The sequence below is a fragment of the Primulina tabacum genome, chromosome 7 (assembly GCF_025594145.1).
Source record: "Primulina tabacum isolate GXHZ01 chromosome 7, ASM2559414v2, whole genome shotgun sequence".
Lineage (NCBI taxonomy): Eukaryota > Viridiplantae > Streptophyta > Magnoliopsida > Lamiales > Gesneriaceae > Primulina > Primulina tabacum.
In genome coordinates this window covers 41100879-41122402 of record NC_134556.1, presented here as the reverse complement: position 1 = coordinate 41122402, position 21524 = coordinate 41100879, and the positions used below count along the sequence as shown (strand labels likewise).

General features: G+C 37.0%; 3 protein-coding genes across 15 annotated transcripts in view; all 3 read left to right on the top strand.

Moving 5' to 3' along the window:
- The window catches only part of LOC142552185 (tRNA(His) guanylyltransferase 2-like), a 2288-nt gene extending 346 nt beyond the window's left edge, over positions 1–1942 (top strand). For both annotated transcript variants that reach the window (XM_075661857.1, XM_075661856.1), the window contains exon 2: positions 128–1942. In XM_075661857.1, the coding sequence (XP_075517972.1) occupies positions 252–1856 (1605 nt within the window). In that variant the 5' untranslated portion in view covers positions 128–251 and the 3' untranslated portion in view covers positions 1857–1942. The remainder of the gene's footprint in view (positions 1–127) is intronic.
- The window catches only part of LOC142552188 (uncharacterized), a 20756-nt gene extending 9250 nt beyond the window's left edge, over positions 1–11506 (top strand). Inside the window, exons 1-2 of one of the 2 annotated variants that reach the window (XM_075661871.1) lie at positions 4125–4578; positions 4733–11506. In XM_075661871.1, the coding sequence (XP_075517986.1) occupies positions 6531–7598 (1068 nt within the window). In that variant the 5' untranslated portion in view covers positions 4125–4578; positions 4733–6530 and the 3' untranslated portion in view covers positions 7599–11506. Of the gene's footprint in view, positions 1–4124; positions 4579–4732 lie in introns of those variants that run through there. The other variant, XM_075661873.1, reaches the window with a different exon arrangement.
- LOC142552186 (uncharacterized) overlaps positions 1–21524 on the top strand; it is a 21926-nt gene extending 402 nt beyond the window's left edge. The window contains exons 2-11 of one of the 11 annotated variants that reach the window (XM_075661860.1): positions 13443–13610; positions 13747–13840; positions 15019–15138; positions 15481–15710; positions 15918–16169; positions 16253–16329; positions 19533–19893; positions 20220–20276; positions 20871–20932; positions 21149–21524. In XM_075661860.1, coding sequence (XP_075517975.1) covers positions 13807–13840; positions 15019–15138; positions 15481–15710; positions 15918–16169; positions 16253–16329; positions 19533–19893; positions 20220–20276; positions 20871–20932; positions 21149–21200 — 1245 coding nt within the window. In that variant the 5' untranslated portion in view covers positions 13443–13610; positions 13747–13806 and the 3' untranslated portion in view covers positions 21201–21524. Of the gene's footprint in view, positions 1–1995; positions 3180–13237; positions 13618–13746; positions 13879–14583; positions 14627–15018; positions 15139–15480; positions 15711–15917; positions 16170–16252; positions 16330–19532; positions 20127–20219; positions 20277–20870; positions 20933–21148 lie in introns of those variants that run through there. The other 10 variants (XM_075661863.1, XM_075661858.1, XM_075661859.1 and 7 more) reach the window with 10 other exon arrangements.

Here is a 21524-nt window from a genome sequence, read left to right as displayed (position 1 = left end):
TAAATCCCCTTTTTTTTTTTCTCTTCCCCACTTCACCCTACACTCTTCTTCCATTCTCTCAAATTCCTGTCATTTTTCATCTCAAACTCTCATAAATTTCGTGGATTTGCGCTGGAAATCGCCAAAGGCTCTCTCTTTTTCACGACCACATTCTCCGGCGAATTCTGTACAGTCCGGTCATCCTCCAGTTTTTCAAAAGAGCTAAGTTCCTAATTAGGCAAACTGCACCTAGCTCGGGATAACTTATTGAAATGGCAAATAGCAAGTACGAGTACGTGAAGTTATATGAGGTGGAGGATGAAGTCATGCCCCCTAATATAATTGTAGTTCGTGTCGACGGCAGAAATTTCTGCAGATTTTCTGAAGCGCACGAGTTTGTGAAACCAAGTTGTAAGAAAGCATTGGAGTTGATGAATGAGTGCGCCGGAGTTGTTTTAGAGCACTTCCCAGATATAATATTCTCCTATGGTTACAGTGATGAATTCAGTTTTGTATTCAAGAAGGAAACCAAGTTTTATCAACGACGGGCCAGCAAAATCCTTTCCGTCATTGTGTCGTTCTTTACATCTGTTTATGTCACTAAGTGGAAAGAAGTTTTTCCTGAAAAGGATTTGAGATATTCTCCTTCATTTCGAGCACGTGTTATTTTATGTGCATCTGTGGAGGTTCTTCAAGCATATCTTGCATGGAGACAAAATGAATGCCACCTAAGTAACCTGTATAATACTTGTCTATGGCAGTTGATTAAGTGTGGAAAACCTGAAAAGGAAGCACGAGAAATGCTTGAGGGATCTCATAAGCAAGACAAAAATGAGTTGCTTTACCAATGGTTTAATATCAACTATAAGAAAAGCATTCCACAGATATTTCGCCAAGGAACATGTGTTCTCAAGACAGAGGTTGAAGTTTGTGTGAAATACAAAGATGATTGCTGTCCCATAAAAAGATCGAAAAGGAGGGTCACAATAGTTCACGTGGAAAACATTGCGTCGAGACGTTTCTGGAATGATCAGTTGTATCTTTTGAAGGAGCTAGGTCATTTCTCTAAAGATGTTAATAAAACCAAAACTGAGTATCTCAAGTCTTTTCAGTATGAGAGCAGGTTGTTGTTGTCCACTTGGATTGTTATTCGTATTGATGGTTGCCATTTTCATAGGTTTTCCGAAGTTCATAAATTTGAGAAGCCAAATGATGAAGCAGCTCTCAACCTCATGAATTCATGTGCAGTCGGCGTACTAGAAGAGTTTAATGATATTGTCTTCTCTTATGGGGTTAGTGATGAGTACAGCTTTGTTTTGAAGAAAGAGTCCCAACTATATGGAAGGCGTGCCAGTGAAATAGTTTCCGCAATAGTATCTTATTTTTCATCGATGTACATCATGAAATGGAAGGATTTCTTCCCTCATAAAGAGATGATGTACGCACCATATTTTGATGGCCGTGCTGTTTGCTACCCCTCCTCTCAAATCCTTCGAGATTATCTAGCATGGAGACAAGTCGATTGCCACATCAACAATCACTACAATACGTGTTTCTGGATGCTTGTGAAGTCTGGAAAGACGAAAAGCGCAGCTCAAACTTATTTGAAGGGTACTCAAGTTCAAGACAAAAATGAACTTCTAGCTCAGTTATCCGGTACTACCGATTATTACAACAAATTACCACCAATGTTCCGCCTGGGCTCTTCTGTTTACCGGAATAAGGAAGAAAAGAAAATCGTCGGCGATAATGAAGAAGGGGGTAGTGTTGATAAAATATGCGAAAAAGTTGTCATTGAATATTGCAATATAATAGAGCTAGCTTATGGTTATGATTTAGATCCAAATCTCAATCTTAATAATTATTTTTTTGATTGATTTTGTTTCCATTCATGCGGGTTACTGTAATTGGAGCATGCTTCATTTTCATCTCTTGTGGGGGTTTCAACAGTGAAGTTCAAAGCGCACCAATCGGAAACGACAGTTCTGAGTTTACTTGGTTTTATACTGTTTGTCTTTAGTGTTGATTATATTGCTGGAATGTGTATGATTTCTTTTTGTGCGTGTTATGGTCTAAGTTACCTTTTATATCACATGTGATTTGTAAAAGGTGAGTGAGTTGGCGGCAGCCACTGGTGAGATTGAAAGTTTTGTTTTTCCTGCAACACACACCCTTGTGACTCGATTTAGAACTTGGTCCTGTTGGCTAATATTTTGGCTGCAGTTGATATGGCAATTAAAATTTCAAATAAAAATAATTTAAAGGTTGTTCAACATTATGGAAGGATGTATTTTCTAGATTGCCCAAATGACTTTTATGACGAGAGGTATAAATTCCATTGGCACTTGGAGCCCGCATCCTCATCGTCTTGTTGTACTTTTGGAATTTTCACATTCACTTGTCTGGATTAACCAATTGCACGAATTGTTCAGACGAGTTATTGTCACGTTGAAGTCATTATTAAATGACAGTACCTGTTGGTGATCAGTGCGTGTGTTTGTATAATTGGGTTAGATTCTTTTTCGGTTAATGCATATCATGAGAAACTGTGTGCAACATACAAGATGTGTGACTTCAGAGGTTTTACTGAAACCGCAACTTTCTCAAGTGCTTGTGTTGTTTTTTCACTATAATTTCTTTAATCTTGGTCTAGGTTTGGGCACGTTGGATTACACTGGATTCTCTTGAAATCATTTTGAAGCTCTTTAGCCACTAAATTTCTTTTCTAGTTATATAGTTTCTGTACAACTACATTTTTTGAAAAGAAAATTCAAAGTTGTGTTAAAAGTAGATTGTCATTTTTTATGAATTGCAACATTTTCCACCATTCTTTTGCTTACAATGTCAATGCTAAGGAACATTCTAGTGTTATGAGATATAAAATTGTTCACGTTATATCCAAACTCGTGGTATTGTTCTCCACATAGGTTTTTATATGTTTAGCTATGCTTGCTGTCACTGTATTGTCTGTACGTGGGCCTTATTTGCTCATTTCTGTCCACTTCTTTTTCAAATTAGACCTTTTTAATTAGAGTTTGGTTGTTCTGAAGCAAATTTTCTATGTCTAACCTTTAGTTTCTTAAATAGTTGCTTCCTTGGACATAGGAGATCAGATGGGCATGCCATCTACGATAAAACACCCTTAGTTGATTCATCAGAGACTGAATGCATAAAAGACCAAGTGAAATCAAGGACTCCAGGTGAATGCCATTTAAGTTATCTCATTATCAGTATTTTCTCATATAACAGTGAAATATGTAGGTTTTAATTGTTGTAAGATAGCACGAGTTTGAGTTTGCTATTTCTTGATTATTCTGTAATTATGAACGCCGTCTTTATTCTCACGTTTCCATCTTGGCATAAGGCTTTGTTTTTTGTCTCTTGAGGAAGCCTTTCTAGTAAGATCTCTTAAAGCTTTATTCTTGTAAGATTATTAGGCCCCCTTTGGACCGTGTTATCATTCTTTTAATTATTATACACACACATGTGTGCGCGTGTGTGATATAAGGTTCTTAGCGTCAATAGTGCCAGATTGTGGATGGCAATATATATCATGAATGAAAATAATGCAGTTTAAGTAATTTTGCAGAATTCTAGCTAAATAATAACAGGTTTTTTAGTCTATTATTGCTAAAATTAGTATTTATTATATTCGCGTGACACAGTTAATTTTTGAACAATATCTGCCGTGCACCACTGATGAAATCAAGTAAGCAACCTTCCTTTACTGTGGCGATGCTGCATACACTTGGAGCGTTGGGATATTGATGCTTGTCTCATTAAAAATTAAATTTAGAAAAATTGTATGCATAAAGGGTTGGGCTTTTTAGTTTTACTTAAAGCACTTGAAAAACAGTAAGAACGGACTTAGAGAGGCTCAGATTTAGAGTTCTTGGTTATTTTACTCCATCTTCTCTAAGAAACTCTTATCCGCTTAAACTTATTTCTGACTTCTCCTCTCTCTTTTCGGGCGGGTTCATCCTCTGCCTGAAGACAAATGATTTCTGTGTAATTCTTCGACAACTTAAAGATCAAGTGACAGAAAGATACCCTGGTGCCAGACAACTACCTCAAGTACGGTGGTGATTTTCCCTTCCTTTCAAGACCAGATGAAGTAAATCTTCATCTTCAGGTAGCACTCTGGAAAATTCTCTCATTTTGTGATTTGAACAACTCTGTCAAATGTTTATTTGGGTCAGGACTATCGAACCTCTAAAACATGAGACTATTCTAAGTGCCTCGACAGAATGACGATTCTGATCGAGGGAGGCGGCAGCATTTCAATTTATAGAACCTATTTCGTTTAGGTAGTGGGAGGAAACTATGGAGATTTTTTGTATATTTCCTATATTTCCGAAAAAAATATTTCAGGTACATATCTAGGAAATGATTTTGGAATGTGAACTGTATATTTTTTTGTGTTTTTGGAATTGGAAGAAGGCATTTTTCTACCATATATGTCACGCCATGTTATATTATTTTGAATCATTTTATTCCTTGAAATTTATTATGAATATCAAATAGTAGTAAAATAATTTTTTGAATAGAAGATAATAACGGTACGAGGGAATGCGAAAGCCAGTTGAAAGTAAGTTTTTGGTAAGAATAGTTAAAGAATATGGATATGTCTATGTTTCCACGACAAAGAAAATATTTTTCTGAAAGATAAAAAGTATTATCTAGGTAAAAAAATTCTTGTTAGGAAATGTACGCTTTAGTTTGAAGGTCTCATTCACCATCTCGTTTTATTCAGCTACACCTAAGGCGAGTTGGTGTGGAAGCTAAACCAGATTAAGTCCAAAAAGATGTACCTGGTAGGAGTAGCTCAAATGACCAAAATGATGGTACACATGCCGATGATGCACCAGAAGATGATAGGAGTGGCCCTGAAGATGCAAGTGGACCTCCTCCAGCTTCAGAAGATCCAAATTCCGGTAATCTTGATAATCAAAGTTTCAGCAACACCCAGATATCCAATATCAGCATTGAATGCTTCAAGCTAGCATTGGCGCCCGAAGTTCTTTCACGGCTATCGTGATATGAATCTAGCCAGCCACTATGCATTCCAAGAACCAATCCCGATAGTACGCTTGAAGATGTTGAATGTTGCTCTTCATCCAACCAATGAAAGCTTGGAAACAAGGCTCGAAGGGTTCGGGTTGCATCACAATCAAGTAGAGGATGAATTGGAAGCTTGCGATTTAGCGCGTTGCGGGAAGTTTGAGCCGCCAGACCGAGGCTACACGGACGTGTACACGGACCTGTACACGGGGTCCGTGTCCCTTACATTTGAGGACGAGAAATACCGTGCCTACACGGAACCTCTTCCGGACCTCTACACGGGGTCCGTGTCCTTTACGTTTGGGCGAGAATATTTTTTCCTTTTTAGAGTTTTAATTATTACTGCGTGAAAGATATGGGCGAGTGGATGAGAGTGGAAGGATGAGTAAAGACAAGAGAAGCATGGCGACACCAGCGAGGAGTTCAAAACGTGGATATCAAGGTACATCGCAATTCTCACATATTTGTATTTCTGATATTCGATGTTTGTGGTGTCTAGAGGTAGGACATGATTTTCATCATTGTCCAAATGAGGATGTGAAGGTAGTGGATTCAACTTTCAACTTTGACGCCAAACCTGTGGATGATTCGAATGTTGAGGTTGATACTCCAATTGTGTCTCATGCGAGTACTGAGTGTTGTGTTGTGGAGGGTGAGTTGTTAGATGATGTGCAAGTTGTTTCTTTTGCTCAACTATCTACGAATGTTATATGTTGATGAATCAATTTGTTATGAGTTGAGAGAAAAAGAAAATGGGATGGCCAAAAAAGAGAGTGACAAAAAAGACAAGATGGTCATCGATGAAAAAAAAGAGTTGTGTGAAAAAGAGGCCCAACAAACAAAAAAAGAAATTATATGTATGGCCCAAAAGAGTGAGGATGAGCGATTCTTTATTTTGAATAAACCACTTCATGTACATCTGTGCAAGGTTGGTTTATTTTATTTTATTGAAATAGCCGGTTCGATCCCGAGCATTGTTAAACTCTACTTGCAGGATTGTGGAAAAAGAATGAAATGTATTGATCTTCCTAGCTATCAAGAAAGACAAGATTTGAGGACAAATCTTTTTAAAGAAAGAGAGTATGATATGAATCTAGCCAGCCACTATGCGTTCCAAGAACCAATCCCGATAGTACGCTTGAAGATGTTGAATGTTGCACTTCATCCAACCAATGAAAGCTTGGAAACAAGGCTCGAAGGGTTCGGGTTGCATCACAATCAAGTAGAGGATGAATTGGAAGCTTGCGATTTAGCGCGTTGCGGGAAGTTTGAGCCGCCAGACCGAGGCTACACGGACGTGTACACGGACCTGTACACGGGGTCCGTGTCCCTTACATTTGAGGACGAGAAATACCGTGCCTACACGGAACCCCTTCCGGACCTCTACACGGGGTCCGTGTCCTTTACGTTTGGGCGAGAATATTTTTTCCTTTTTAGAGTTTTAATTATTACTGCGTGAAAGATATGGGCGAGTGGATGAGAGTGGAAGGATGAGTAAAGACAAGAGAAGCATGGCGACACCAGCGAGGAGTTCAAAACGTGGATATCAAGGTACATCGCAATTCTCACATATTTGTATTTCTGATATTCGATGTTTGTGGTGTCTAGAGGTAGGACATGATTTTCATCATTGTCCAAATGAGGATGTGAAGGTAGTGGATTCAACTTTCAACTTTGACGCCAAACCTGTGGATGATTCGAATGTTGAGGTTGATACTCCAATTGTGTCTCATGCGAGTACTGAGTGTTGTGTTGTGGAGGGTGAGTTGTTAGATGATGTGCAAGTTGTTTCTTTTGCTCAACTATCTACGAATGTTATATGTATTGATGAATCAATTTGTTATGAGTTGAGAGAAAAAGAAAATGGGATGGCCGAAAAAGAGAGTGACAAAAAAGACAAGATGGTCATCGATGAAAAAAAAGAGTTGTGTGAAAAAGAGGCCCAACAAACAAAAAAAGAAATTATATGTATGGCCCAAAAGAGTGAGGATGAGCGATTCTTTATTTTGAATAAACCACTTCATGTACATCTGTGCAAGGTTGGTTTATTTTATTTTATTGAAATAGCCGGTTCGATCCCGAGCATTGTTAAACTCTACTTGCAGGATTGTGGAAAAAGAATGAAATGTATTGATCTTCCTAGCTATCAAGAAAGACAAGATTTGAGGACAAATCTTTTTAAAGAAAGGGAGTATGATATGAATCTAGCCAGCCACTATGCGTTCCAAGAACCAATCCCGATAGTACGCTTGAAGATGTTGAATGTTGCTCTTCATCCAACCAATGAAAGCTTGGAAACAAGGCTCGAAGGGTTCGGGTTGCATCACAATCAAGTAGATGATGAATTGGAAGCTTGCGATTTAGCGCGTTGCGGGAAGTTTGAGCCGCCAGACCGAGGCTACACGGACGTGTACACGGGGTCCGTGTCCCTTACATTTGAGGACGAGAAATACCGTGCCTACACGGAACCCCTTCCGGACCTCTACACGGGGTCCGTGTCCTTTACGTTTGGGCGAGAATATTTTTTCCTTTTTAGAGTTTTAATTATTATTGCGTGAAAGATATGGGCGAGTGGATGAGAGTGGAAGGATGAGTAAAGACGAGAAGCATGGCGACACCAGCGAGGAGTTCAAAACGTGGATATCAAGGTACATCGCAATTCTCACATATTTGTATTTCTGATATTCGATGTTTGTGGTGTCTAGAGGTAGGACATGATTTTCATCATTGTCCAAATGAGGATGTGAAGGTAGTGGATTCAACTTTCAACTTTGACGCCAAACCTGTGGATGATTCGAATGTTGAGGTTGATACTCCAATTGTGTCTCATGCGAGTACTGAGTGTTGTGTTGTGGAGGGTGAGTTGTTAGATGATGTGCAAGTTGTTTCTTTTGCTCAACTATCTACGAATGTTATATGTATTGATGAATCAATTTGTTATGAGTTGAGAGAAAAAGAAAATGGGATGGCCGAAAAAGAGAGTGACAAAAAAGACAAGATGGCCATCGATGAAAAAAAGAGTTGTGTGAAAAAGAGGCCCAACAAACAAAAAAAGAAATTATATGTATGGCCCAAAAGAGTGAGGATGAGCGATTCTTTATTTTGAATAAACCACTTCATGTACATCTGTGCAAGGTTGGTTTATTTTATTTTATTGAAATAGCCGGTTCGATCCCGAGCATTGTTAAACTCTACTTGCATGATTGTGGAAAAGAAATGAAATGTATTGATCTTCCTAGCTATCAAGAAAGACAAGATTTGAGGACAAATCTTTTTAAAGAAAGGGAGTATGATATGAATCTAGCCAGCCACTATGCGTTCCAAGAACCAATCCCGATAGTACGCTTGAAGATGTTGAATGTTGCTCTTCATCCAACCAATGAAAGCTTGGAAACAAGGCTCGAAGGGTTCGGGTTGCATCACAATCAAGTAGATGATGAATTGGAAGCTTGCGATTTAGCGCGTTGCGGGAAGTTTGAGCCGCCAGACCGAGGCTACACGGACGTGTACACGGGGTCCGTGTCCCTTACATTTGAGGACGAGAAATACCGTGCCTACACGGAACCCCTTCCGGACCTCTACACGGGGTCCGTGTCCTTTACGTTTGGGCGAGAATATTTTTTCCTTTTTAGAGTTTTAATTATTATTGCGTGAAAGATATGGGCGAGTGGATGAGAGTGGAAGGATGAGTAAAGACGAGAAGCATGGCGACACCAGCGAGGAGTTCAAAACGTGGATATCAAGGTACATCGCAATTCTCACATCTTTGTATTTCTGATATTCGATGTTTGTGGTGTCTAGAGGTAGGACATGATTTTCATCATTGTCCAAATGAGGATGTGAAGGTAGTGGATTCAACTTTCAACTTTGACGCCAAACCTGTGGATGATTCGAATGTTGAGGTTGATACTCCAATTGTGTCTCATGCGAGTACTGAGTGTTGTGTTGTGGAGGGTGAGTTGTTAGATGATGTGCAAGTTGTTTCTTTTGCTCAACTATCTACGAATGTTATATGTATTGATGAATCAATTTGTTATGAGTTGAGAGAAAAAGAAAATGGGATGGCCGAAAAAGAGAGTGACAAAAAAGACAAGATGGCCATCGATGAAAAAAAGAGTTGTGTGAAAAAGAGGCCCAACAAACAAAAAAAGAAATTATATGTATGGCCCAAAAGAGTGAGGATGAGCGATTCTTTATTTTGAATAAACCACTTCATGTACATCTGTGCAAGGTTGGTTTATTTTATTTTATTGAAATAGCCGGTTCGATCCCGAGCATTGTTAAACTCTACTTGCATGATTGTGGAAAAGAAATGAAATGTATTGATCTTCCTAGCTATCAAGAAAGACAAGATTTGAGGACAAATCTTTTTAAAGAAAGGGAGTATGATATGAATCTAGCCAGCCACTATGCGTTCCAAGAACCAATCCCGATAGTACGCTTGAAGATGTTGAATGTTGCTCTTCATCCAACCAATGAAAGCTTGGAAACAAGGCTCGAAGGGTTCGGGTTGCATCACAATCAAGTAGATGATGAATTGGAAGCTTGCGATTTAGCGCGTTGCGGGAAGTTTGAGCCGCCAGACCGAGGCTACACGGACGTGTACACGGGGTCCGTGTCCCTTACATTTGAGGACGAGAAATACCGTGCCTACACGGAACCCCTTCCGGACCTCTACACGGGGTCCGTGTCCTTTACGTTTGGGCGAGAATATTTTTTCCTTTTTAGAGTTTTAATTATTATTGCGTGAAAGATATGGGCGAGTGGATGAGAGTGGAAGGATGAGTAAAGACGAGAAGCATGGCGACACCAGCGAGGAGTTCAAAACGTGGATATCAAGGTACATCGCAATTCTCACATCTTTGTATTTCTGATATTCGATGTTTGTGGTGTCTAGAGGTAGGACATGATTTTCATCATTGTCCAAATGAGGATGTGAAGGTAGTGGATTCAACTTTCAACTTTGACGCCAAACCTGTGGATGATTCGAATGTTGAGGTTGATACTCCAATTGTGTCTCATGCGAGTACTGAGTGTTGTGTTGTGGAGGGTGAGTTGTTAGATGATGTGCAAGTTGTTTCTTTTGCTCAACTATCTACGAATGTTATATGTATTGATGAATCAATTTGTTATGAGTTGAGAGAAAAAGAAAATGGGATGGCCGAAAAAGAGAGTGACAAAAAAGACAAGATGGCCATCGATGAAAAAAAGAGTTGTGTGAAAAAGAGGCCCAACAAACAAAAAAAGAAATTATATGTATGGCCCAAAAGAGTGAGGATGAGCGATTCTTTATTTTGAATAAACCACTTCATGTACATCTGTGCAAGGTTGGTTTATTTTATTTTATTGAAATAGCCGGTTCGATCCCGAGCATTGTTAAACTCTACTTGCAGGATTGTGGAAAAGAAATGAAATGTATTGATCTTCCTAGCTATCAAGAAAGACAAGATTTGAGGACAAATCTTTTTAAAGAAAGGGAGTATGATATGAATCTAGCCAGCCACTATGCGTTCCAAGAACCAATCCCGATAGTACGCTTGAAGATGTTGAATGTTGCTCTTCATCCAACCAATGAAAGCTTGGAAACAAGGCTCGAAGGGTTCGGGTTGCATCACAATCAAGTAGATGATGAATTGGAAGCTTGCGATTTAGCGCGTTGCGGGAAGTTTGAGCCGCCAGACCGAGGCTACACGGACGTGTACACGGGGTCCGTGTCCCTTACATTTGAGGACGAGAAATACCGTGCCTACACGGACCCCCTTCCGGACCTCTACACGGGGTCCGTGTCCTTTACGTTTGGGCGAGAATATTTTTTCCTTTTTAGAGTTTTAATTATTTTGACAAGTAGATTTGATATCTTTTGATTTTTGAGACAATATATACTCGAAAGTTTCATCATTGTAAACAACTTTGTTCATTATTGATTGAGTTTATAAAACTTTTCTTTGAGAATCCTCTCAAAACAAACTTAAGTTTCGTTATAACTTTTGCGTCATATCAAATCAAACTTATCAAAAGATTTATCTTTTGTGGCGTTTGTCAATCGAATATCACGAGGGTTGTCAAGGACGGGTTCTTTGGAGGTTTTCTTGAACGAGATTGTTTCTATCGTTGATTAATTGGTGCTAGACCGCGTGATCTAGAGGCGATTGTCACATCTATCAATTACTTGTTTCAAAGATCGGGAAAAATCAAAGGTCTCGTGGGCGGGATCATATCATATCGTGTGAGTGTATTGTTCATAATTTGCTTAATCTTCACCTAGGCACCTTGTACTTTAACCAGAAGTGTTATAAGGAAGTTTTGGCCGGTGCTGTAAATGTGTTCTTTGTCCACTGTCATCGCCACTTGTAAGTTTTCCTGAGGGGAGATGTTTTGTCCTGAAATTTACGTTCTTCTGTGATAAATGTATGACTACTACCTTGAGTTGTATCAAAGCACGTTTTTCTTTACGGGTTTATCAATACATGAAAAATGTTAGTGCTTGCGATTGTCCATGGAAAAATAAGTTGATTGAGGCATGGCAAAATGGGTTGATTCGATCCAACTTGTATGACAATGGTATATAATGAATGTGTCATATCTGATTTCCAAGATCAATCGATCCGCTTTTTTCATTACATCGGAAGCAACGAGGTTGAATAAGTAGCAGCCAATCTAAGCAGCTTCACTTTGCTCTTGCTGACCGAGAAACCACTCGACGGGCCACCATTCGGGTTTAATGGTCTCTATATCGACATCTTCCTGGTCTTTTATGGTTAAGTTTCCAGTCCCTTTGAAAGCATAGTCCAGGTGTAGAAACCCGAGACAACGAGACCCAAGTGCAGCTGTGAAAGTGCCAGCTTTCTTTTGAGATGATGCATCAATCACTTCGTTAACCGGAGCAACCTTTTGCTGGACCTCTGAGCTGATAAATTCAGCTATCATAATTAGCATCAATAAAAAAGAACGACTGTTCATATTATCATTGATAAGAACTCACCTACTCCACTATCATTCAGAAATCTGAGCGGGATCGAGCGCTTTCGGACAACTTCTCGGTGGTATGTGTTAGCAACAAGTTCTTGGCCAATGTAACAACCTTTGTTGAAGCTTATAGCATTTAGACCAGCGAGATTGTACTCTAGAGGAATTGCCGAACATAGGACGATTGTTCATTAAATAATAAGATAATGTTCAAAGATTAAATCTAAATACATTCAAAATTAATATTGTTTACATAATAAGATAATGTTTGAAGCTTATAGCTTTTAGACCAGCGAGATTGTATTCTTTTATTTCATGTTTCATTTATTTTATAACTACTTTTAGATCTTTAATTTGATGTTAAATTTTCCCAGACGAAAGCGTTAATATGTATCAAATTGTTAAAAAGTGAAGATTGGAGTGAATTTTGTGGAGTTTGAGAAGTTCTTTCTGTTTGATTATGTTGAGTGCTTTTTTAAAAAAAATAAAAATATTCTAATTAGTAAATTATGGTTGTTGGCTTGTGGACTACTATAATAACGTAAAGAATTGCTTGTATTGTGAATTTGTGATTTATGAATATATTATGTTAACACAAAAACTTTTGTGAGACTGTCTCGTAGATAAATTTCGTGGGTCGAATATTTTATTTGGATCATCCATGAAAAAATATTAATTTTTATGCTAAGATTAGTACTTTTTATTGTGAATATCGATAGAGTTCACCTGTCTCACAGATAAAGATTCGTGAGAGCGTCTCACAAGAGACCTACTTTTATGTTAATGTATGAGTTTTTGGATCAGGTTGCACTTGCTTGGTTATTTTTTAAGAAAAAATTTGTACGATGAACTTATCTCAAAAACACCAAATAAGTAACTATAAATAAAATTTAATTTTTTAAAAATAAAAAACAGATTAATTGAAAAACCGAAATAATTTCTATTTTAATTGAACCGAAGATAACTGTTTAATTCGGTTTGGTTCATCACACCTAGTCGCTCAAGATCTCTCGTCTTTGTCCAGATGAAAAAAATGAAATAAGAGAATGATTAATGTGTCGAGTTGTTAATATAAGGACAATTTTCTAAATTATAATGTTAGGTTTAATTATCTAAAATTGATTAGGGTACAAAAGGTCAGTGAAAAAAAGAACGAAGTTTAACCAAGTAAAAATTAGATCTTTTAATCTTGCATAATGATAATATCTAGTAAACCTCAATGTTCTTGTGATGCTTTAGTCATAGAGTGACAAGCTTGATGAGAAACAAAAATTTTGGGTTCAAAGTTTGACGATCATCCCGACCAAATCGAAAATCTAGGTTTGGTTTGATTATTGATTTGATTTAGTTTTACTATTTGGTAAAAGAAAACCGACTGCGATTAACATGAGTTGGTTCGAGTTTTGTTAAAAATCGAATCAATATGTTCTTCTCAGCCTGGAACAAGTGATTTAGGAAATACACATCATTCTCCTGTAAATTCAAGTGTTCTTGTCTGAGAGGAGGAAAAAGAAAAAATAAAAAACCTAAGAGACTTTATCAAAACTCACACTCAAATCTTCTGCTCTTTAATCTATCTCCAATCCCTCCACATCTCCAACAAGGTATGTCGTTATGCTTTTCGGCTTCTGATGCTTATTTGTACGGGTATGCATTTTCCTGTGTAATTGCTGTTTTCTTTTCGTTTTCCTTTATTATTTTTTGATTGATTTTGTTTCCATTCATGCGGGTTTACTGTAATGGGGAGCATGCTTCATTTTCATTTCTCGTGGGGGTTTCAACAGTGAAGTTCAATGCAGAATGTTTCAGCAAAGTGCACCAATCGGAAACGACAGTTCTGGGTTTACTTGATTTTAGACTGTTTTTGAAGTTGTACGTGTTGGAATTTGAAGTTGCAAAATTTAATTGAATGTATTGTCTTCAGTGTTGATTATATTGCTGGGATGTGTATGATTGATTGATTTCTTTTTGTGCGTGTTATGGTCGAAGTTACCTTTTATATCACATGCGATTTGTAAGAATGAAAGGCGAGTGAGTTGGCGGCAGCCACTGGTGAGATTGGAAGTTTTGATTTTTCCTGCAACACACACCCTTGTAACTCGATTTAGAACTTGGTCCTGTTGGCTAATATTTTGGCTGCAGTTGATATATCAATTAAAATTTCAAATAACAATATATTTAAAGGTTGTTCAACATTATGGAAGGATGCATTTTCTAGATTGCCCAAATGACTTTTATGACGGGAGGTATAAACTCCATTGGCACTTGGAGCCCGCATCCTCATCGTCTTATACTTTTGGAATCTTCGCATTCACTAGTTTGGATTAACCAATTGCACGTATTTTTCAGACGATTTATTGTCACACATGTTTGAAGTCATTATTAAATGACAGTACCTGTTGGTGATCAGTGTGTGTGTTTGTATAATTTGGTTAGATTCTTTTTCGGTTAATGCATATCATGAGAAACTGTGTGCTACATACAAGATGTGTGACTTTACAGGTTTCACTGAAACCGCAACTTTCTCAAGTGCTTGTGTTGTCTTTTTTTACTGTAATTTCTTTAATCTTGGTCTAGGTTTGGGCACGTTGGATTAATATTGGATTCTCTTGAAATCATTGTAAGCTCTTTAGCCAGTAAATTTATTTTCTAGTTAAATAGCTTCTGTACAACTTCATTTTTTGAAAAGAAAATTCAACATTGTGTTAAAAGTAGACTGTCATTATTTATGAATTGCAACATTTTCCATCATTCTTTTGCTTACAATGTCAATGCTAAGGTACATTCTAGTGTTATGAGTTATAAAATTGTTCACATTATATCCAAACCCGTGGTATTGTTCTCCACATAGGTTTTTATATGTTTAGCTATGCTTGCTGTCACTGTATTATCGGTACTTGGGCCTTATTTGCTCATTTTCTCTCCACTTCTTTTTCAAATCAGACCTTTTTAATTAGAGTTTGGTTGTTCTGAAGCAAATTTTCTATGTCTAACCTTTAGTTTTTCATATAGTTGCTTCCTTGGACATAGGAGGTCAGATGGGCATGTCATCTACGGTAAAAGAAATTACACCCTTAGTTGATTCATTAGAGACTGAATGCATAAAAGACCAAGTGAAATCAAGCACTCCAGGTGAATATCATTTAAGTCATCTCATTATCAGTATTCTCATATTACAGTGAAATGCGTAGGTTTTAATTGTCGTAAGATAGCACAAGTGTGAGTTTGCTATTTCTTGATTATTCTGTACTTATGAACGCTGTCTTTATTATCATGTTTCCATCTTGGGATCAGGGCTTTGTTTTTGTCTCTAGAACTGCTGCTGTACTTTTCAAACTTATTAATGTAGAGATAATGAATATAGAGTTATTTAGCATACTTGGTCTGGATATGCCCTCAAAGATATGCTTTCTGACATGGATGCTAAGTTTCAACTTTCATATTTAAATACTTTGATTTGAATATCTTTGGCAGCAAGTCCAAGAGGTAAATTAAACGAGGAAGCTTCTCACTCAGGGGCAGATGATCCACCGAATTCTTATGATGGAGCAGGAACTTCAAATAAAATGAAGAGGGCTGAATTGAATAATACCAGATATTTTATTATTAAGAGCTTGAATCATCAAAATATCCAATTGTCAATAAAGCAAGGAATTTGGGCAACACAGGTCATGAATGAGCCTATTCTTGAAGAAGCCTTTCTAGTAAGATCTCTTAAATCTTTATTCTTGTAAGATTATTAGGCCCCCTTTGGTCCATGTTATCATTCTTATTATTATTATACACACACACATGTGTGTGTGTGTGTGTGTGTTCGTATGTAATATAAGGTTCTTAGTGTCAATAGTGCCAAATTGTGGCTGGCAATATATGTTATGAATGTAAATAATGCAGTTAAAGTAATTATGCAGAATTCTAGCAAAGTGATTCTTATATTTAGTGTCAACATGAGTGGCTTCTTCCAAGGGTATGCCCAAATGATATCTTCCGTTGGTTGGAGAAGGGATAACATTTGGAGTCAGAGTAGTGGGAAAAATAACACTTGGGGACGCAGTTTTAAAGTCAAATGGCTATGTTTACATGATCTGCCTTTCCAGAGTACTTTTCATTTAAAAAATCCATGGAATGACTACAAGCCTGTAAAAATCAGCAGGGACTGTCAGGTATTTAATTATTCTAGCTTTTGTAGGTTATCCAAATGTGTTATTGTTAATAAATTAATACCACCAGGTTTTATTATTTTCAGGAGCTGCCTCAGAATATTGGTGAAGCTCTTTGTGACCTTGTTGACCAGGGAAATAATATGGTTGCTAGCTTGAAAATGTAAGAATTATGAATATTATTACTATTATTATGGCTATTATTATTATTATTATTAACTATTATAAAGTGCAAACATTGAAAAAACATGAGTGCAAAACATTGAAAATCAAATGTGCCAAACTTTTGACTAAAATAAATAAAATATATTAAAGTATGCATCAAATTGTGGAAATTGTTTTCAAATTTTGCCTATAAATAGATGTATTGAGTTTGAGGGAAATCACACCAAAACATCTCCATTTAGAGCAAGCTTGAAGTTTGAAACCATCAACCTTTCTTGAAGTGAAATCTAGGAGCAAGAATTCTGTTATATTTCTGGAAATTCGTCCCATCACTCCCGACCTCAGAATCCGATCTCCACCGTTCATAATACACTTTCAAATGTTCTAAACATCATATCCAAATTTCAGCCTCATCCAACGGTTCAATTTCTGGGAAACGTATCTGCAAGAATACTGCTCGGAATTCAAGCGAATTTAGCAATCTTACGGATTTTCGGCATATCGCGGGTTACGGTTGCTACGATGGGGTCTCTCTGCCATTTCCTACACGCATGAGAATTTCTAAGATGTTTGAATAATTATGTACAAAAATATTGAAGATTATCTCAAATATGAAATCAATCAAGAAATAGATCAAATAAACTTTTTATTGATTCCAATGAAAAGGAAAAGCATTACAAATCAAAGTTTTCAGAAGTGCAAAGATAAGAAGTACAAAAGAAAGGAAATGGATTATAAATCCTTATTACAAATAATCACGACACTAAATACTCAATCATCTAAAATCTCGTCATCTCCTAGTATTTCGTCTTCCATCTGTTCTTCTACCGGTTCTACTTCCGGCTCCAATGCCATAATGATGGCATCCTCAAGATGATGAACATGATTCTGTAATTGTTCATTTTGCATATGCAAATTCTGCACCGAATTCTACAGCTCTTGAATGGTTGCCTCATCTTGCTGACGACGTTGTTTTTCCATTAGCAACATTTGTTGAATCTGAGACTGTAGTGCTTGGGATTCCTCTAACATTCGTTGGCGTAATCCATCCATTTCAAGGGCTATTGTTTGGAAAACCTCTAGTTTGTTCTTGGTCATTTCGTGCTGTTTTTCTTCTGAGTTAAGATAATAAGCAAACCTTTGCACGTCAGCTTGAAGATGGTCTTTGATATCTTCTAGTTCTTGTTTTTCCTTTTTCAAGTTTTCATATACCAAGTCTTTGGCTAACAATTGATCGTGATATTTTTGTTGTTCCTCGTAAAGTTGCGCTCTAAGATGTGCCATCGTAATTTCGTGGTCGCTAAGGGCGAGTTCACGCATACGTTTGGGTATTTCAGCACGAGTACAGAGAGCCATTTCCTGAAATAAAACAAATGGAAAGGCTTAGAACAAGGAGTTATGATATTCACGATTATTACCAAAAATGGCAAAACGTGATTTTGGATGCTTCAACAATAGAATTTTGCGATTTTCAGATGTCACGATAAGAATAGTGAATATTGTTCATTGGTAGGAAGTCGCTAGGGTCTTGCCAAAAACTTTTCCCAGCCGGATTACGAACCTGGAGGGCTCTGATACCACTTAAATGTCACGTCCCGATACCGGGGTGAGTTGACATCCGGCGTTGTTTTACAATTATTCAATCGTAATTCAACAAGCCTCGTAGTACAGTGTACAACCAAACCAGTCTTTTTCATAAAACATTCTTTGTCTTTACAACGTAATCAACTTAACAAATGAGTGCGGAAGCGAACAACGTAAAAATAAAAAATAGCCAAATTCCAAAGTATGTCTTGATCAACTGAAACCTTGTTACCATCCCCAGAAATGCATTTGCTCTTCTTCTTCAACTTGTTTTTCATTCTTATCTGGGAGTGAGAGGTGTAAGGGTAAGTATTTTGTGAAATACTCAGCAAGTGGGGGCCGATCGATCATAATAACACAAGGATATCCATATATAGATCTTAACAATTCGAAATTTGCCGTGTCTCAACAAACGTCGGGACAATAATTAGACAAAATGATAGACCTGACATAACTTATATATATTTATGTAAATATTAAATGAATTTCATGTCACAATAATAATTCATAACAAAAGTCAAGACATGATATTAACAATGAGCAAACATAACTTATCATATGCATATAGACATATATATTATTCGTATTACACTGTTATTTCATCTTATTATCCATGTTGTTACTGATCAGTCCCCTATATGTAATTCCTCTAAGGAGTGAGGCCATATATCGGTTATTATTACCCACCGCATCAGGGCCATAAACTTATCATGTTTTAGGAAAATTTTACTTTTTTTACCATTTCTAACTTAACAGTGCCTTTAAACATAATTCTTAGAATACACCAAATTGGTGTTTAAGAACATATATTAGAATATAACATGAAACGAAGACAACATAATTTTGAAACGAAAGGAACATGCACTTGAAATTGATTTAAACATGCTCAACAATTTATCGAAACGAAATATTCATATATCAAATCGAAGGAATATATCATGTCGATCGAATTTTCAAAAACATACTTAAATACTTTAAAACATAAGCCCACTTACTGAAAGGTGCTCCTAAATTATGGAAGAAACAAGCTGGAAGCTAACGTCCGAAAATCCGTAAGATTGCTAAATTCGCTTGAATTCCGAGCAGTATTCTTGCAGATACGTTTCCCAGAAATTGAACCGTTGGATGAGGCTGAAATTTGGATATGATATCTAGAACATTTGAAAGTGTATTATGAACGGTGGAGATCGGATTCTGAGGTCGGGAGTGATAGGACGAATTTCCAGAAATATAACAAAATTCTTGCTCCTAAATTTCACTTCAAGAAAGGTTGATGGTTTCAAACTTCAAGCTTGCTCTAAATGGAGAGGTTTTTGTGTGATTTCCCTCATACTCAATACATCTATTTATAAGCAAAATTTGAAAACAATTTCCACAATTTGATGTATACTTTAATATATTTTATTTATTTTAGTCAAAAGTTTGGCACATTTTATTTTCAATGTTTTGCACTTCATAATAGTTAATAATAATAATAATAATAGCCATAATAATATTTATAATTCTTACATTGAAAAGGCAATTAATCAGTTATCAAATTGAAGCTTAATTGTTCATAGTTTTTCCGTGTGATTTGTTTTTTCTTTTGCCTTTATCAGTGCAATTTATTTTATGCAGGGATGAAACCTCTGGGGACGATTTCCCGCAAAGAAGACCTTATATTGAGCCATTTCATTTTAAACAAGATGAAGATTTTAACGAACCTCTAGTGCGCATGGGGCCCATGCTTTATACGCCTTTACTCTATCAGCGTCAATCTGGATCAAGTGGATTTCATTTGCAGCAACAGAGATCCTGTTTACCTGATAAATCATCAATGTTTTATGGGACATCAAATGTAAAACAGTCAAAACATTGTCAAATTAATGGAAGTGCAACTAGTAGCTTGAATAATTCTTCTAGAATTGATAGCTGTGGCTTGTCAGCAGATTGGAGTCCCCTTGATGGCACTCTTACAGAAAACGATATACTGGAAATGGTATAGGTGTCTCATATCAAGCTTTATCAATGCATTGCTGTCATGGTGCATCAGAAATCACAATTCTTGTTCTTACCTTGTAACCTGCTATTCAAGATTTCTGAAACCACTGCAGTGCACTGAATCTTCTATTGATTTGATGTTGGGATGGTTCATGAAATTATGCGATGCTTTTCCATTTTTGTTGTTCACTTCTGTCGTCATTCGCCAACTTTTATTTCTAGATATTTCTGGTATGTTCTGGGGTTAAAACTTTTTTGCCAGAGGTAAGGACTTGAGTTGAAAGTTCTCTTACTGATGATTGCCCCGTTCATTTCATCATGCAGAGCTATGAAGAGTACCTGGAAGCTCATAGCCAAAGCAGCAGAAAATTGCACCACTCTGTCAGTATGCCTGATACTTGCTGTGTTGCTACCTTGTGTATTAATGTCAGAAAAAGACGATTTTAGTGGATACATTGGCTACTGAAACTTAAAATTGAAACACAGTTGTAGATGCATGATCCTTTTTAATATTTTCTTGAGTATGTTACAATAGGGTGATTTATTAATTTTTTCTTGTCTTAAAAACACTTTGGCTATGTTCTTCACGTGTACCCACCCTTTCAAAAGCCCCATGATACTTGTAGTTTTGGTTTTGTTTTAGCATTTGTAAATTAGATGCTTTCTGAAGTGGGGGACGGAATTTAGGTGGATAACCGTGGGTTTGGGGAGAGAATTTGATTACTGCCACTTTCAAGAAATTTAAGCAAATTTATTGATAAACCTTCGTTGAAATCCAAAGTTATCTGCGCAGAATAACTTTAAATTCTTGTGCTGTCGGTAATATTGCTCTTGGATTAACTTTCCAAGGGGCAGCATTCAGTCTTAAATTTTTAACGCCTAGGACCAAATCTCAAGAAGTATGCACAAATTACGTCTGAGACGGTCTATATCGGATACAAACTAGTTTAAGTGATAATCATGTTTTTTTAACAGGTTGGTGGACCATCTGCGAGCTTCCAGAAGTCATCATCTAGTAAAGAACGTTCAGATGAGTCGTAAGTGTACCAACATTTCACTCCAATATCAAACAATTATCTTTTCATTGACTTTTTTTTACTGGAATCACTCCATTAGTCTTCAGTTACCGACAATGACAAAAGCTAATACAGCCGTTTTCTCAATCTCAATACTTAAACTTTTAAACAACACCATGTAACAGCCTATGTTCTAAATGATGTACTGATTTGTGACTTGATTATCGTCTTCTGCAGGCAGTCAGCCAGCAGTTCTAAGAAACGAACCTACCGCCAATCTCTTGAATGAAGAACAGGATTGTAAAAGTTTCCTGGTTAATTTCATGCCATATTATTATCAGTTTCATTCCGCTTCGAAGCTGCCTTACTTGAGGAGCTGTTATTAACTTTTGAGCCGTTGAAATCGGAACTGATGCTTAATTCTTGTTGTATCAGTAGCGTGTACTCAATGATATCCATGAGCTCATTAGTTTACCTTGTGCTTTATCAATGATTTGTACAGGAAAACAACTATAATTTTGAGATGATGCATGTGACCTTTCAGTGTCTCGGATATCAAAATGCCTATGGTGTTTAAAGGTTCGGTGATGAGTAGATTTTTTGAGCCCTTTAA